This window comes from Triturus cristatus, chromosome 2_2 (assembly GCF_964204655.1).
Source record: "Triturus cristatus chromosome 2_2, aTriCri1.1, whole genome shotgun sequence".
In the NCBI taxonomy this organism is placed as follows: Eukaryota; Metazoa; Chordata; class Amphibia; order Caudata; family Salamandridae; genus Triturus; species Triturus cristatus.
In genome coordinates, this window is record NC_140582.1 from 1,126,807,464 (window position 1) to 1,126,825,822 (window position 18,359).

The following is an 18,359-nucleotide window of genomic DNA, read 5'->3' on the forward strand; positions in this document are numbered from 1 at the left end:
CAACTGGAACTCTTGCTAAATGGGCTACACAAACTCCTTTGGGTGCACAACATGTACCCCTCAACAAGGTCTCAGTGGCACTATATCCCCAAAATCTCGACTAGACCTCATAGTTCTAAGGCACCTTGAATCATTCCTGCAGCAGCAGATCCTAACACCCAACACAACAATAAACCCTTAATGTTCCTAAAATAAACAACTATAATGTATGCTATTCGAAAAAGACAAGTCTACTGGACTGTGCGAAGGGTACTCACTATGTTACAAGAGTCCTGCTGCCTTTGATGAAAACATGGTACATAGCAAACTATAGTCTTATTCGTTTTACCACTGCATTTGTAACATAGCCATTCATCAAAAAGTCAGATCTATGTGCTTTGACAATATTTCAGCAACCACGGAAAAATATGCATTTTACCAATGATCAAAACTTCATATTTTTACACAATGCTGTCAAGGGATCACTTAGGGCCAAATACTCCCAGGGCTGGGCAATAAAAGACCACTTTTGTGACTGCCCAGGAGGTAATGGGGGGATCATGTTACCCAGGATCTCTCTTATACAGGGCCATATCCCGGGCCAGGAGGCTATTGAAGGTTTAATGGTGGTCACCCACCTCTTGTGTGGGGATTTTGTTTCAGACCCTTATGGTCCCTTGGTAACACCCACCTGTTCATGGGTTCCTCAGCAGAACTTGCAAGTTCCCGCTTGGCATTTATTCTCTGCTGCAGCTGTGCCTTGGCATCTGGGCTCCTGTGGCAATGCTTGAATGCTGCTCACAAGACGTATATGGGAACCCCCCTCCTTCAGGGTCTCCAGTGACTCTACATTCTACTGGTCTGAGAGAGAATCATTGAGCTAATGCACTAACACGTGAAAAACTCCACACAGTACAAACCACAGGTGGTAGATCAACCTCCCTCTCAGGTGTCCTCTTCCCAGTCCTCCGGGGATGCAGGGAGTTTAACCAGTGAGGTGGAGTTTCTTTCTATTGGTGGTGCACCCATCCAACCTGGTGGCGCCACAATGTCACTCGCAGGACAAGGCGTACTGCCTACGTCATTCTTGAGTTAGGCTCCGGGAGACTTTCAAGATGTCAACTCCCTCACTAATAGCTACCTCCGAAGTGGTGTCCCGGCGCTGGGGGCCCTCGGGAAGATCAAGCAAGCTTTTGCCCAGAGTCACATGGTGCTGGGCTAATCTCCCTCCGGCACCGGGTATCGAACCGTGAACCTCGCAGTCCGGAGTCAGGCAACCAGGCCACTGCATCACACCTCTTCCACCCGCTGCGCCACACCTCTTCCATATCTCCTCTGACCAAAGCTCTGGCTGCCAGGTCCTGGTTTATTTCCTCTCAAACGTTAAACCACCCTCCTTGGGTGACCAGAACTGGCGGCACAGCATATTTCGCATCCCTTCGTTGCATATGAGAGAACCTTCACATGAATTCAATGGGAGCCATTGCTAACGGGGGGATCCCATTTCCACCCCCTGCCACTGCTAGGAGAAGTTAATTCTCAGTAGGCTGAGGCAAGTGTGTCCATGGTACACTGATCTGGCAGACAGGGCAGTAGCCACTGAACCTTTCCAGCAGGGCAGCTCAAAGCATGAATCTCATTAAGGCGTCTAACGGAAATATGCCTAATTAATTGATATATGAAAGAACCCACATATGCTCAACTGGACCTCACATATGCTCCCGTAAGAACATTAAACACAATTTACACATGCAGTACATAGCGAGAAACGTGTTAAAAGAAAATCATGTTCATTTAGCTTGACCCCTCTGCCACCAGTGCCACTAATCGTGGTCAGATGCCAGGGTGAGTGGGCTACACTGCGATCAACTGAATTAATGAGGTGAGAACCAATATAACTAAAATCACTCTAGTGTAAACATAAATCTGTCTTTAAATATGAGTCTTGTAGACTGTTTTATCACAAGTTCTGTACATAAGTACCGAGCTCCCTCGGTATTGATGTAAGGAGCGAGCTCCCGGTCACACCAGATGCTCCCCTCCTCTGCACATCTTCAGGAAAAGCCTCACGACCTGGTTTTTCGGCTAACTCGGACCTGCAACCCCCGCCCCCAGCACCTTGAAACCCTCCCGGGTGAGTAGCGCGCTCCACAATTCCCTGATTGATTGATTGATATAGGTGTATGGTATAACTGGTTCACACATTAACACATTTGTGTAATTCTAGTTGTTCAAACGTGTCCATTAATATGTATTGTTCCATTTGTGCGTTGCTTCCTCAATAAAACAATCATATAGGTAAAAATGTAAAATGATGATGCTCCTAACTTCAAACTTTGGTAGATACCTAAAGAAATAGTATGGTTATGGGAAGTCCAACGCAAATTTACCTAAATTCAAAATGTATATAATGAAACTTACCTGTGACACCAGCGGTTCTAATAATCTTTCCACCGTGAGTGTTCTGATTTCCAAACTTTTTGGGTCCCATTTCAGAATGATTGGTGATGTTGCCGAAGTCATACTCCCTACAAAGTATAAAGGAATATTTTATTATACAATGGAAAGCAATCATACATTTGTATTAGATGATATTTCCCATATACAAAATAAAATTGTATTATTGATTATAAGACTCCTTTATCGCCTTTTCTGCTTATGTTAATACGTTAAACGTTTATATAGACAACATAAATGTGTTTTAAGTTAATATAGGTTAATTAAATGAGCATAGTACTTTTCAGAAAAATGCAATAGGCCTTTGTACAAATGAATGCACCAAGACCACGTGTGAAAATGTTTAAATTACATTATAAAGGAGAGAAAGATCCTGTCCTTAATGAATCTCACTTTTATCCCCATGCAAATGACCTATTTGAAGAAAAAGGAAACATGAATGTTGGCATCACTAAGTCCATTCTGTGTTCATTAGCCCTAGTAGGGAAGAAGTGACCCTCAATAGGTGGGTGTTCTGCACAAGCTTGTAGGTATTTCTGCTGTTTGTGCAGTGGCAGCTCACTACAGGCGTGAATCCTTTGCACGGAGGTGCATATGGGCCTTGCAGCAACGAGATCTTCTTATGCAGAGTGGGATGCCTTAAGGATAGATGCCTACATTTGCAAACATGTGCCTGTTTACACATAGGTTGCATAGCCCCAGGCAGTGTTGGTGTGCACAGCATAAACTGGCACTCGGTGCCCAGTACACCTCATGAGATAACTGTTCCTGTTATTGCATGCACTGGAGGAGGAGGTGCAGTAGTGACAGACTAAGCAGCTGTTCAAGCCGCTGCTCTTTCACTGAAGGCAGATGAGATAGCCTTTGGGGGAGGAGATGAGGGGGGTAGAAACACAAGAGAGCGGTGCAGCCTGTGCTTGCCCTCCCCAGTGGGCATGTCTGTGAGATGTAATTGGAACCCTCGCTCCTGTAGAACTATGAGAAACCTTTCACAGAATATTGGTATCTGTACCATGGTGCAGTCACAAGTGTAAAGATGTTTTCATCTGAATAGGTCCATGCAGGCACGCAACTCCCATTGGGTGAGAAGGACTTTACTCCCTCCCCCTCCATCATCTTTGTGGTGTCGGGCCTCTGGCCCACATTACATGATTGGTAGACACGGACACCAGGCGAGATAGTGTAGTAACTGGCCACGAGCATGTGCACCTGGGCCCTTTTATTGACGGGGCCACGTCACTCGTGGCACCCGTGATGGATGGGTGTGGGGGTGCAGCGTGTCCAGCCCTCGAGGGAGTGGCTGGGATGATGGCTTCCTGCGGGACACTGGACCGTGTCTCGCAGGACACTACATTCCTCCCCAACTTTATTGAGGTACAAACAAAGTCTTAGTCCAACCTGTGGGGAAGAAACAAACAGTTAACTAAATACCACAGGGTCCATCAGTCTCTCGAGTCAGGTGGCAGGACCACATCAGACATAGGCTGGTGAACTTGGCTTACAGCAGAACCTTCTCGGCGGACACCCTTAATTTAACCTGAGGGACTCAGACAACGACCGCTGGCTTGGAGACGTCCGCTGCATACTGTCAGTTCGCTGACAATGCCATGTCTCGCTGTCTTGCATGGCTTTCCCTTGGCTGACGTTGGTGATGGTCTGTGGTGAGTTCTAACAGTTCCTTTTAGTGTGCTGCGTCGTGACCATGGATGGAGTATCAAGTGAGAATTCACAGGGGTGTTGCTAGACCAAATATCCCTGTTGAACCGCTTGGCTGTGACCGGTAACCTGTCGGTGGGGCAATGTCTCTCCTCGCTCTCCCGCCTGGGGAGGCCCGTCGTCGGGGTCGCTGCGGGACTGTAGGAGGGCTTCACTTGGGGCCGCTGCTTGTGTGCCGTCTGGGGGCAGCTGCAGGACTGCCGAGAAGCCGTTACCTGGTCGCACGCACAACCCTCACGGGTGGATGAGTCTTGGTCAAGACTTGCACTCGCTGCCGCGGTTCCAGTGTACGCCAGGTTCACAGGTGGCTTCTGATTTCTTTTAGTCGGCTTGTGTGGCAATGGTTTCGGACTCCAGTCCATCGGTACTCGGGGAGTGGTGTTTGACGCATGTGCTGATGGCTGGCGTGATGACGGTTGCCAGCCATGTGGTGAGTCCAAATGACAGGTGGTGGTGACTTGCTGGGAGAGTTTGGTGTCAGTATGGACCTTGGCAGCCATGTGCCTCTGCCTTGCTGATGTTGATTGTCTGTGGCGGCTTAACACGTAGATTGTGTGGATCCTCTCTTGCCTGGCTTGGGGCCACTGCCGACTCCATCTTGAGGCGGTGTGAGGACGGACACTCACAGCTGATCTTCATCCGTGGCATCTACGGACAGGAGCAGGGATGCCACTCGACTTAGACTGCCGACGCTTGGGGATGGACGGTCGCCTGGGGAAGCGTGGGGATGAGACGCGGTTTGCGCTTGCTGCGGCTTATGTTCGGTTCACCTGTGGAGCTGTGTTCAGGGACGTCGGTCTACCTTGGTGGCTGTCTGGTGTGTCAGGGTGTGCTCTGTGGCTTGCTGTGAGGCCTCGGCCCTCTCCCTTTGCTGGTCTGTTCTGCCCACCTGTGTTTATCCGGTTTTCAGGGTGACAGGGCTGTCACTCTTCTTTCTTTGAGGGCGTTGCGCTTGGACCTCGAGGCGGCACTGTCATGGCGCCGGCTTCTGCTTTCACTCCGGCGCACTCCCTGCTTGCTGTGCGACGTGACGTCCAGTCGCGTGTCGCTGGTGTTGGAGCGCCTGTTGCTGCGGCGGTCTGCCACGTGAAGTGTGCAACTCCTCTCTTGCCTGTCGTGGGTCCCAGCCGACTCTGTCTTGAGGCAGTGTGAGGGAGGACACTGTGTGTGGTCTTTAGCCCACTGCGGGGCTTCGCTGCGGCGGTGGAGCTCTGGGTGCTCTCCTACATGTGCTCAGCAGTGCTTCTTTGTGGAGATGTCCCTATCTCCCGGGTGCCTCTGACTTTGCGTGCTTTGTCCTCTTTCTGTGCGCTCTATTCTGGCACTTGGTGTGCCTGTGGTGTGGCTGGGGGTTGTGCCTGTTCACCGGTGGGGAGCGGGTGATGCGACTTCTTCACTGGTGGTGGCGTTGGGCAGCCACATGTGGCGCGTGCTCTGTACCAATCTTACTTGTGCTTGTAGTGGGGTGGTTGCCTTGAGACGTTGCTGTCTGGCTGGTCTTCCACTCTTGCTAGTGGGGGGTTGTATTTGGTGTTGCTGCTTAAGTTTGGTCAGTGCTTGCTTAGGCTGGAGGAGCTTTGGGCTTCCTGGGGGCCCTTGGTGATATGTCACCACCTTTCGCCTTTGAAAGTCAAGGCAGCCCACTGGGGTGACGCGCAATGTACCCCATCTTCGTGTGCTTCTTTTGGGGCTTACTGTCTTCCTGGGTTTTGCTGCATAGAGACAGACACTGTAGGCTTCTCATGTGTTTTCATCTTGCAGGGCAGCTGGGTGCCATCAGTTCTTGTGCTGGCTGTGCTTTGCAGCCTCAGTTCTCCTTGAGCGATGGCGGTGCAGAGCTGTAGATGTCCCCGCCCTCATCCGTTAGTTTAGGTGGGTTTGGGTACCCTTCTCTGTTGGCGCGCATTCTCTCTTCTCCCTTTGTGCTGTGGGCTCAGGCGGCTCTGCTTTTGGGCCTTTGGTCACCCTGTTCTGGCTGGACTTTACTTGGCGGCGCAGGTTTGGGCTTCATGCAAGCTCTATGCAGGGTTACCAGTCTCTCTTTTGTGCTCCTTGTGCTGTCTCAGCCCGTTTGATGAAGTCACACTTGAGTAAGCTAGTGCTTTTTCTGATGTCTGGCATGTCTGTGCATCCACTGTAGGGCTTGACTGAGGTAGCTTTCGAGGTATAGGTAGCTATGAGGTTTCTTGGCTCTCACCATGGGCTCAGTTGCTTCTCTTCAGCCTGCTAGAGTGTCCATAGGGTGCGTACTGTGCACCGGGCTATGGGTCAGCAGCCTCTGGACTGCAGTCTCCTGGGGCTGTGCTGCGTTCTATCCACTAGACTCACGGTGGCTGTGTCTTGTGTTAGTGCTTCGTCATAGGCTGTGACCTCTGCTTCTCAATGGGTGTTGACCCTCCAAACACAGGGCACTGCTGGCACCTTTTTTTTTTATATTCCCATGCCTGCTCCTCTATCGCTCAGGATCTCGACTTATAAGCTGTCTGGGAGGCGGACGTGCTGGTCCCTTCCTTTGCTGCTTGCTGAGGCTGGTGCAGGGTTTGTGTCTGAGTCTGCATGGGAGCCTGATGCAGCTAACGTGTTTGGCATGACCGCAGCTTCTAATCTCTCCTCTCACTCTCTGGTGCGTGCACACTCGTGGGTCAGGCAGGGGGGCTGCTAGCTGTTGCAGCACTAGTTGTGTTTTCCCTGGGCTTGACTTGTGCGTGAGGGGGGAAGATGCCCCAGTGGTGCTGCGTGTGCCAAGGCTGTCCGTTGTGGAGTAACTCTTGCTGGCTGATGGCTCCTTCCTTGCCCTTTGTGTAGTGCAGCAAACCAGGCAAAACATGATGCGCGGACTCACCTGCTCCCCTGAGCAGGTGTTTGGGTCAGTTGTGGAGGAGCAGGCTTGCGGTAGCATTGCTGCTCCGCTCGGGTTGATCGGCAGGGTAGCTTGCTGCCGCGTGTTTCTGCTGATTTCAGCTTGCAGAGCGGTATGCGGCCGCTAGGTGGCGCTGCCTTCCAGTGCTCCTCTTCATCAATGCTGCGGCCTCCCATGACGTGAATGGCTCTTCTCTTTGTGACACCTCTGCACTGGGCAGCCATCGGAGTGCGTGAGCCGTCCGGTACCTCAGGCAGTAGGTAAGAGGGAGCCGAACCAGGGCTGGAACTCTCTCTCACTATCCCCCCATTGTGGGCCACAGGGCCGTTTGACTGTGGAGGCCGCCGCTTGAGCGCAGCGGCGGGCGCTTTTCAGGCAGTGCAAAGAGGGGTGTAGTATCTATAGGTGACCGTGAGGTGGCACTGTCCCGTAGGCCTCCACTGCGTACCTGATGCCACGGGTTGTCCGGCCCTTCCGAGCCGTACAGGAGCAGCTGCATAGAGGGTCTGAAGGCTCCATGTGTAGGACCTCTCGCTCGCCGCCCGCCACAGGATACGTGTCCTTAAGGCATTCACGATGCCTCCGGCTGCACGGTAAGAGGAAGCGGGCGGGGGCTTGAGCATCTCCTCAGCGCCGCACGTTGCAGTTCACCAGACCTGGTCCTTGTCGAGGCGGCAGCCTGGGTGCCGCAGTGGGCACTGCGCAGGCCTGACAGTAGGGGGGGGTGCTCCCTCCCTGGACTCGGGTAGTGGCTGGGTCACTGGGCTTTGGAGCAGTACCGGTGAGCTTGGCAGTGGCTGCAGTGCTGGTATCGTGGGCACTCGCCCTCATCTGGGTTATATGTCCTCACCTCCACCTCCGACGCCTGCCGGGATGAGGTACGGCTGGTCTCCGGTCATCGCTCCTTGGACACGGAGGTCGGTGGCACGCCTCAGCTACACTGCAGGCACGGGGGCCGTAGACAGCTCGGCGGGGGTGCCGCTTGTCAGACTCCTTTCCTCCCCACGAGGAACGACGAAGCGCCGAATGGCAGGCACGCGGGGCTGGCTACCCGCCTCATCGCCAATGTGGTGTCGGGCCTCTGGCCCGCATTACATGATTGGTAGACACGGACACCAGGCGAGGTAGTGTAGTAACTGTCCATGAGCACGTGCACCCGGGCCCTTTTATTGACGAGGCCACGTCACTCGTGGCACACGTGATGGATGGGTGTGAGGGTGCAGTGTGTCCAGCCCTCGAGGGAGTGGCTGGGATGATGGCTTCCTGCGGGACACTAGACCGTGTCTCGCAGGACACTACAATCTTCACAGCTCAGGCTGCTGCAGCATGGAACATAGAATGACTCCACTCCAGCTGCCCTGGGCTGCTCTGGGGCGACATGGCCGCAACGCCAGCTTCATCCTAAGTCCTTGCCGTCCTTTCAAAAGCCATTTACTGGCTTACGAAGCTTTGTTTTATTTTTCATTTGTTGACTGGGCCCGATGCTTCCCCGCTCTTACTGCCCATTCGATCTCATTGAAAGGTAACCATCAAGGCTACCTGAAGTGCATCTGGATAGAACAGCTTCCCACCAAATCTACAAAAACATAGCAGGGGTTCACAGTCACCCTCTAGAGCAAGAGGAAGAAAATGCAAAATGTCATCAGTGTGTAATCAAGAGAGGGGTAAATTAAGCATGAGAAGGATTTTGCTTTCCAAACTAAAAAAAAGAATGTGTACAAAAGTAGAACTTAATAGATAATAATGATCTAATTTTTAGTGCTTTGAAGCCATTCACAACACGAGGCAGGATTTAAACAGAAAGTAATGTAAGAAAAGCTGCACTAGGGGCACACAAGCCAGATTTATTAACACCTTGCACTGGTGAAAAGTCACAAAAGAAACAGAAAGTGTTGGTAAAATGTATACTTTCATGCACAAAACTTTTTTGGGCACTGTAATACTGTTTAAAAGGTAATGCAAATAGAGCTATGCACAAATTTGCGCCAAACGGGCATATCATCTGTGGTACATGGGCATTCCCATGTTACCACTAATCGGGGTATATTCACAAGAACGTGTGATATCTACCGCAAGAGTAGCATAATGCAACTTTCAATATCGAAGCCTATCGCGGGAAAATAACCTGTGTCAACGTGGAATTCACAACACGGCGGTACCATGCGATAGTCTGCCGAAAACGCAGACAATGTCCGCGATACAACCACCCAGACGGAGATAAAAACTGAAAACCTGCGATTAGCCCTTCTGCGATGAGCAAAGCAGGGATAAGCAGCGTGAGGACAGCAATACTCACGTGCAATGCGTGAACAAGCACAAGAACAGCATACGGAAAATGCCACTGAACAAAATACAAGAACAGAGGAGTACCACGGATGCACCCAGGCCAACTGCAGAGGACAACATGTACACCACAACATCCAAGCACCGTGGAAGGACAGAACCGACAGGCACACCTCATGAAAGAGACCAGTGGCAGACAAATTAGAGCCGCAGGAGCGACACACCCACCGCGCAGCATACGCACATAAGCAGAAGTGCACCTCGACATTGGCAACATCCCAGTACAAACAGCAACCCCTGCACAACTGAACACAGGACACAACTGGATCAGTAAATGTGCACAACCAGGCAAATCACATCTGTAACCCCAGGGATATGTAACATGACAATGCACAATTCCAACCTGTAACCTGCAAATATGTTTTATTCACATATGCAGTGCAATTGGACATCTACTACTGTCCCATGATTACCACGGATGGACACAATGTGACGTGCTCATGAGAAGTAGGTGTCAAAGATGTAATTCCTACAAGCCATTCCTGCCGCAGCTGCAGTGGGATGTTTGCCACCAGCCCCATCACAATCATCATCGTCCGGTACCTCTGGAACTGGGATCCATGGGGCCCTGGTGCGAAAACAGATGTTGTGCAACACACGACATGCAACGATCATCTTGCACACGACGTCCGGGCTGTACAGGAGCTTCCCACCTGTGCAGTCCAGGCACCTGAAACGTGACTTCAACATGCCAAATGTGTGTTCAACGATGCCCCTGGTGCGTATGTGGGCCGCATTGTACTGCCTCTGGGCGGGTGTGTTAGGGTCCCGGAGGGGTGTCATCATCCAAGGGCAGAGTTCATATCCTTGATCACCTGTGACAGTGCAGGGAGAAAAGAGTCAATACTTGGTTCGGCAGGATGTGTTGGCAGGCCCACCAATTCAGTGACGCCTGTGCTGGCTGTGTGTGGGATGAGTGTAAGCCAGCCCTCAGGGTGTAGCTGGTGCTGGCAACTACACAAACAGTCATCTGGCACTCAGACATGCAATGTCAGAACCACAAGGGGGGATGACTCGAGTCGCACAGGGCCAGTGGCTCTTACTCTATGCTGCCTCTGTGGTGGTTCAGGGGGGGCAGGTACGGGTCCTGGGGTGGTGGCGGTGGGTGTTGTGACCCTGTTGTGGCTTCGAGCTTCATGATGAGTAGCTCCATGGTGTTGTTTGTTCTTCGGGTGTGGCTGTGTGCGTGGCTCTGTTGCCTACTGCAGGGAGTCGTCCATCTTTACACCTGCTTGAGCCAGGTGTTAAATTTGTTTTCGTGTGTTTTTGCACGGGAACGCCTACTCTGCATCTCATTAGAGTTAGTTGGTGGTGTTAGATTTTGGGGCAGTTATCGTGGGAATACAGGCATTCTCTGCAGTTTGCACCTGCTTGTGTATGGGGTGTTAAATCTATCTCCGCTTTTGTTGCGTTAAGGTGGAGATAAATCGGAGTTGCCTCCTTGTGAATATGGCCCATGGTTTTTATACAAACCTCTATGCAGTAGAGAGCTTGAACATGGACCAGTGCTTTAGAAGAGAGCAGCAGGGCCATATTTTAATTGATTGCTGAGCTATATTGCGTGAAATATTAGTAAGTCTGTTTCTTACTTTTCAGTGCACAACCTGTTTCCACTGGAAGGATTTTATTTTTTTTCCACGGGGAAGATACCTAAAGGTAAAGAAAAATAGTGGTTTGCGCAGCTTTGCCCTACTTTATGTCACTCTACCAGCATTTTTTTTAATGCAAAGCCCTGTCGACTACCAATGCTAGATAGGGCCTTGCGCCAAAATATTACATCGAGGTAAGCACAAAGTGGGAGAAATGTTTTTATTTCTCGAAACTTTTCAAACTTGGTATTTCGACTGCACTGTAGAGCACACACACAGTGATAAGAGTTTTCAAGTTAGTTTTAATGAGCCTCAGATTTTTTGTCACTTTTTTAGTGCAGCCACAATGCAAAATGTATTTCGGGATTTACAAAGCCACGCAGAGACCAAACTGCGTAGCGTTGTTAAAGAAAAAATCCTCAAGTAGCTCAATCAGCGCATTTACTCTGTATCAGGAAGAGGTAGAGGCAGGAGTATAGAATCTGCACTTTTGGTGCATTCACCCATGTATTTTGACACACACTCAGATTTACTAAAGTCTGTGAACTTGGGCTTGCACCAGAATGGTGTACTTATCTTAGGCTGTCATGACGAGGAGAAATATCTTTATTTCTCCTTGTTGCTTCTGCAGCCCACACACAAAACACAAAGAGAAATAAACCTTTATGAATAAGTTTGCTCAGGAAGGTATAACTTCCTGCACAAAAACTATTCTAACCAAAACATAGGCACCCTTGCGTTGTGGCGTAAAGGTGCCTGTGTTGGATGTCTCAAGTGCCCCAGCGCAAGAGAGAGCAGAAATGTGCCATATGTAAGTAAATACAGTGCATTTCCTCTCCCTCCCTTTCACCTGACCCACTGCAGTACATTCCCATGCCGAATGAAAATGTAGTGAATCTGGGTCATAGTGTTTAGCACTGGAAGCGCATCCTTTCAGTACAAAATCTATGCTAGACCTACACATACACCTTTATATCATGATGCAAAGGTGTGTGCAGGGCACTAAGTAGCCTTATTTTTCACCAGTAATAGAAAGAGAGCAGCAGTGCCATATCTTGGTAGATATAGTGCCGTCCTGCTCTCTCCCTTTCACGCAACGCAGCACAGCACATCAACTTTGATTGCTGCACTGCGTGAAATAATAGTAAATTTGCCCCTAGGTTCTATTGTTGATTCTAATAAAAGCTGCATTCTGTCCAGCCCAAATGCTCCTCTCATCCCATGTAAACACTGGCTAAAGAATGTGAATTTGGGGGGGCTGCTGTTCATGTTGTACTGTGCCATGCATATGTTTTATTTAATTTTTACAGAAGCTGATTGGGGTGATTGGTTAGCTGCATGCATGGGAAACAACCTTTACAACGTGGTCATTACACCGCAATACCTTTACAATGTGGTCGTTTAACAACCGCGTTGTTTGTACACAAATCATTTACATCGCAAGTCTTTACAACAAAATCCACTACAGGGCGCTGAGGTATTGGAAATGAATTCCAACACCTTCCCTACTGTTGTGCAAAGTGGAGTAGGAATAGTAAATAATACTATTCCTAAGTCCAGCGTGCCCCCTAGCGTTAGTCGTTGTAAAGACTTGTGATGTAAATGCATCTCGTACCAACAACACTCGTTGTAACGACTGCGTTTTAATAGCACGTGATGTAATACATCACGTAGTAAAGCGCTATATTCTGCTTGCATTGCTGATATTTAATTGATGCTACCTCTCCCACCTTTTCTCTACCCCATCCTCTTTTTCTCCTGTGTCCCATCTTCAGATCAGCCTTATATGGGAGATATAGCTTGTTACCGGCACTGCCCTGTATTCTGACCCCGTCTTCTCCACTGAACCCCAGTGAATGGGCCTACCTATGTAATTGTGAGCACAAAGAATGTGTATTATGGGTGCTGTGGACTTGTGTACAGCATGTATTTCTTTCAGCACACTGTTCCTTTCCTGAATTTCCTAGTCTTTTCTAACCTGCCCACTCACCAATGAATTATCTGATGAGCAAAGGAAGGTTTTTGAGTGAGCATGGAAGGATGGATGTAGTTCAGGGGCCTTAAACAGAAGTCAGAAAGAGAGAACCAGGGCTGAAGTTCCTCCACCCTTGGTTGCAGTCAGCAATTCACAAACTTCTATGTACACATACATACACACACACCAGAATTTGAAAGCACTAAGGGGCCATACAAATGGTGCAACTACACTACGCAAATGTTGGTAACATACATAACTTATCACAGTTAACAGTGTCCCGCTTTTCTTCTAGCAATTCCAGCTATGTTTCCACACCTGGCCCAGGATGCCAGGGTGCAGTGTATTTGATTTTCAGACTTTGGAACTGCAGCTAATCTGTTTCTGACAAGAAGCTACCACTTATTATACTGTGGCAGCCAAATAATTATGCACATCTTTAGCAAGTGGACAATTTAATGTTAACCAGGAAGAAGGAGACCAAAGTGACAGACTGCATAACATCACAAATACAATTTCCAGAACTATAACAAATGTGAGCAATCCAATCTGAATTGGTCTTCTTAGGGTGTGTGGTCTACATGGGAATTATTTGACCATTTGCACATAGTGTAATATGGCAGAATTACTAGTTTGAAAATGACTTACCAGTAATCTTCATTACTCCTAATGGTTTTCATTACGATCTTCAATTGTTAGGTAAGTCTATGTACAGAGAGCAAGTACTCAGGAGTACGTTGAAAAGACAGTCCACATCTACTCTACTGGGTGCTACAAAAGGGATATCTTCCCAGTATATGCACTGACTTAATCAAGCTAAATTCGAAAGCTGACGTCAAGGAATAGTGGGCTTTTTCTATTGCATGTGATGAGGATGATTAGGATTAGGAGTAATGAAGAGTACTAATGAGTAATCAAAACATTACCTCTACATCCCTCATCCTCAGCATTATAGGAGGTAAACTAAAGCCAAAAAATAGACTTCAACCTATAAAATAAAATAATTTGCACACAGCATGTGGTGACGTACACAATTTAAGGCAGGACAGAGCTAGGTATGCCCAGTCCAAAAGACCAGTCTTCAAAAGATAGGTTTTGGACCTGCACTGTTGTACAAAGCTGTGGAAGAGACCGAAGAAGCCATTCTTCACATTTCAGATTTAGGAAAACCCTGGAGTTTCACCAAGGAGGTAGCCACATCCCTCGTGTATCTATTCTGGAGATGCTCAGAGAAAGGTAGTACAAGCCAAGGAGTAGGCTAAAGCAACTGAGGAACGAATAAAAGGACTATTGGCTAATGAAGAATCCTTTTACCCCTTTCAAACTCTACAAAAAGGTGATCAGATAAAACACTTTAAGAACATTCCAAATAAATCAAAATTGCCCTCCTTACATCAAATGAATGCAAGACTTCTCCAATCAGAAAAAAAGGATGGAATGGAAAAAGATGGACAAACTAATCTCTGTATCTATATGAGCTAAGATTGCTACCTTGGGAAGAAGTACAAGATCTGAACAAAGCACAATACCATCCTTAAGGATTTTCAGGAAGAGAGGTCTGCATTAAAAAGAAAACCGAGCTCACCAATTCCGACGGGTTGAAGAGACAAACTTCATTATTATAAATTTAAGATCAGCAGAAGATAAGGCTTCAAATGGGGATGTCCGAATTGACTCTAACATCAGATGCAAGACCCAAGGAGAAGAAGCAAGCCTAAACGTAGAACAAAAGAATAAAATCCTTTCCAGAAATGGGAAACCAGAACCTTCTTGTCACACAAACTGACCCAAGGATCTTGAAAAAGTCAAGTTGCTACCTATTGTGTCCTTAGAGTGGGGATAGCAAGATTATTCTGAAACCCCTCCAAGTAAAACAGTAATATAGAAAGGAGTGTACATTGAATGGAGGAGAGAGAGAGAGTTGTACACCAATATTGGAAAGACTTGCAGTGCCAAGAATTGGATTTTTATGGTGAAGGGGCATCTACATTTCCGATTGTAGTGGACCTGTTAAGATGTTTTGTGAGGCTGCTGTTCTGCAAACCGATTTTTTCAAACTCCACATTCAGAAAGAGAGGCAGACACCCTACTCAAAAACACACCTGGAAGCTTAGGAGAAAGGGAAACAGAGGGAGCATCCAAACTGAAAGATTAGACATGGTTAAAAAAGGGGAACTTGGACATGCATAGCCAGAATTGAAGCACTAGACCACAACTGATGCTTCATCTTGATTTCAAAGAAGTATCTGAGGGATCAACGGTAAATGAGGAAAGGCACAGAGTAGATGACAAAGCCAAAGCAAAACTAGAAGACATCCTCCTTCCAATGTACTGGTGTGGGTTAGTGGAATCAAAACATGGGCAGTTGGGCATTTTCAGGGGAGGCCCACAGATAACAAAAGTTCCCTAAAACTTCAGTATAATCTCCTGAAGATTTTTAATGTAGGGTTACGAGACAGAGAGAACTTGATTGAGATCCTACTTGTCAGTTCAATTAGGCAAAGTCACTGTATTGCCTGTGCTAGAACATTTTGTTGTTACATTTGATGTTGGATGTGTCATAGATCAATATACTGCAGACAGATCCCTCAAGTTTGAAGAGTGTTTGCGGCACATCAGTGGCCATCCTAAAAAACGAACTTTCTTTGTTGGCACCATCGGAATACCTGCATGAAGTGGAAAACCTCTGATTAAGGATTCTGGGATAAACTGCCAGTGCAGAGAAGGTACTGAATTTGCTAAAGGAATCAACAGGCCATAATTCTGAGGCTCTGGATTCAAGTGATGTGGAATATGAAATTGAAGAGGGTGAATATGCAAATTTACCCACGAAACTGCAAATGTGCAAGAAACCATGGGGCACATGCATCAAGTTAGGATTTTGCGAGTCCTTAATTGCGATTATTAAGGAATCGCAATTAAGGACTCGCAAAAGCCTATGCATGTAGGAATCGCTATAAAAATAGCGATTCCTAAACAATACTTAATTGAGACTCGCAATTTGTGAGTCGCAATTAAGGAATGGCTCCCCATTCATTCCTAGGGGCCTTACAGGCCCCTAGGAATGAATGGGAGATTGCATGCGCAATTTGCGAGTACCAGTAGGTACTCGCAAATTGCGCATGCAATTTTAAGGGTGCAAGGGTGTCAAAAGGACACCCTGTTGCACCCCTGAAATTGTGATGTGCACTCATGTTGCGCACACACATGCCCAAAAACAAAAAAAATGATTTGATACCTGTTGCTCATTTCCTTAAAGAATTCTAGCATCTGATGTAGATATTCACAGCTGTCCATGAAATGCTTTTTCTGACCCCCAAAGGCCAGTTGGAGCCATTCTGGCATTGTCAGGAAAGTAATGTTTTTGCAAAAGAGAAAGGCTTTTCTTCCTGGTTGGAACAACCAGAAAAACCACTTATTGTGCTTATTTGAAGGTGGCGGCAGATGTCTTGAGGATGAGTATCACAAGTATGTAGGAGCTGCTTAAGGTTGAGGTACTAACAGCAACTGTTTTATGTAGCATTGCGCAGATTTGTGGCAAATTAACAAGTAGTAATATTGACAACTAATTGGTACACCCTCAGTATCAGGAGGAAAAAATCAAAGTAGTAATTTGCTAGTCATGCCCACCCCTCCTCCAACATCATGTGGGTTAACTCACCAAGCTCCATATTTGGAGACGTGCCAACATATGTGCAGCGTCATACAAAGAAATACTGAATACCCTTACGGACAGACTTAAAACATGCGTTCGGTCAACAATCAGGATGAAGCACCTTCCTGGACCTGCCTTTGATTATAAATATTTCACAAGAACTTTGTTCTGCCATCTGAAAGAATTGGATGAGAAATCGCAAAATTTGTTATCTTCTTGAAATAACTTTGCGAAAAACGGTTCTAATATGCTTCATCATAAAATTGGTAGAAGGTACTTTTTAGTTTTAAATGCACCCAATCCCCTCTCAAAGATCACTGACAGGAGCTTATAAGTTGTCAATTGCCCCAAAAAACACATTTGTTGTAATCTTATCAGTTTTGTCGACTATGTTTACAAAGCACAGTTTATTGCTCCATTTGGCTCCGAGGTAACTCTGTCCCATTGCTTGAAGTGTTAGAGCTACTCCGTGCTTGACGTTTAGCCACACCCACTTGCTTGAAGTGTTAGGTCCCCTCCCTCCCACAAAGTTCAGGTCTAGTTGCACCCCTGGGGCCATGGCCCAAGGCACATTGCGATCTGCCGCACATACCCTTCACATTGCACTCTCAACAATGTGCCACCAGGTAATGGGTGATACTGAAAGCACCACTCAAGTTTCTGTGGCCACTATTGTAATATAGAAGTGACCCACAGTAGGGTCGGATTGGTAAGGCGGGCACTCGGGCAATGGCCGAGAGGCCGGTATGGGAGTTCCAGCTGTGAGCTGCTTTTTTGGCAGCCTGGATGGCCAATTTGGACTGTGTCTGGTGTCTTCAGATGTCGCCAGCTGCCCAGTGGGGCCCTGAGTGCCCTTTCTGGAGGCAGATGGGCATGCATAACCTCCCTTTTATCAACGGGCAGAGGTGGCCCCCTCTTTCTCTCGCTGGGCCAGCCAATTATTTGTGTGCATACTGGGCAGGGGCAGGGGGCCTGAGCAGAAGCGGCCTCACTTGTTTTCAGGTCTTTATAAAACTTCGCCGAAGCAGTGTTTTGCGGAAAGGCAATATTTAAATGTGAAGCACTTTCTTTTAGCGTGCCCGGACCGATTTCTAATCCCAATCCAACCCTGCCTCACAGCACAGAAAAAAGCACAGATGCATGTGTCGCATCGAGGCTACATCGATAGTGAGAGATTCAAAGAAGCAGGGAAACAGGGGGCAGAAAACCCCTCCTGAGACCATTTTGCTTCAACTACAGCACCTGCGCTAACTCACAAAGTTGGCAAGTAACCATACACCCGGCAAACAGTGCAATGTCACTGCTGAACAGACCCACACAGCTCCAACCTGTGCTTGTCTACTTGCACATGCACTGACCGGAAGTTAGCATCCATCATCAAACTGGGCCATTCTTCTACGTCACTGATGCATCACTGCCTTCAGGCTGTTCCAAGAATATATAAACTGATGGTATAGAGGGATAGATCATTCTTTTGCAAAAAACAAAAGAATGATCTATCCCTCTATACCATCTGTTTATATATTCTAGATGTTTCTATGCCCAGGTATAGGAGGGTCATTTGGGCATTCCCCGTAGTGTTCTTTTTGGATTTTCAGGCTGTTCCAAGGCATTTCACAAGGACAAAGCAAAACCAACTCTATCAGACAATAAAAAGAGATAAAGTGGTACATGTGCACTTGAGCAAAATCAAGTAAACAACTAACTCCGAAGAAAGAGAATGATTAAAAGACACACAATAGGACACGGATATAAAATGGCCTTTGGGCATTTGTGAAAGCCAAC

General features: G+C 47.7%; 1 protein-coding gene across 3 annotated transcripts in view; it reads right to left on the minus strand.

The window, feature by feature from the left end:
• The window catches only part of CTNNA2 (catenin alpha 2), a 3,048,772-nt gene that overhangs the window by 2,552,599 nt on the left and 477,814 nt on the right, over nt 1–18,359 (minus strand). For all 3 annotated transcript variants that reach the window (XM_085642663.1, XM_085642662.1, XM_085642661.1), the window contains exon 2: nt 2,401–2,507. In XM_085642663.1, the coding sequence (XP_085498789.1) occupies nt 2,401–2,502 (102 nt within the window). In that variant the 5' untranslated portion in view covers nt 2,503–2,507. The remainder of the gene's footprint in view (nt 1–2,400; nt 2,508–18,359) is intronic.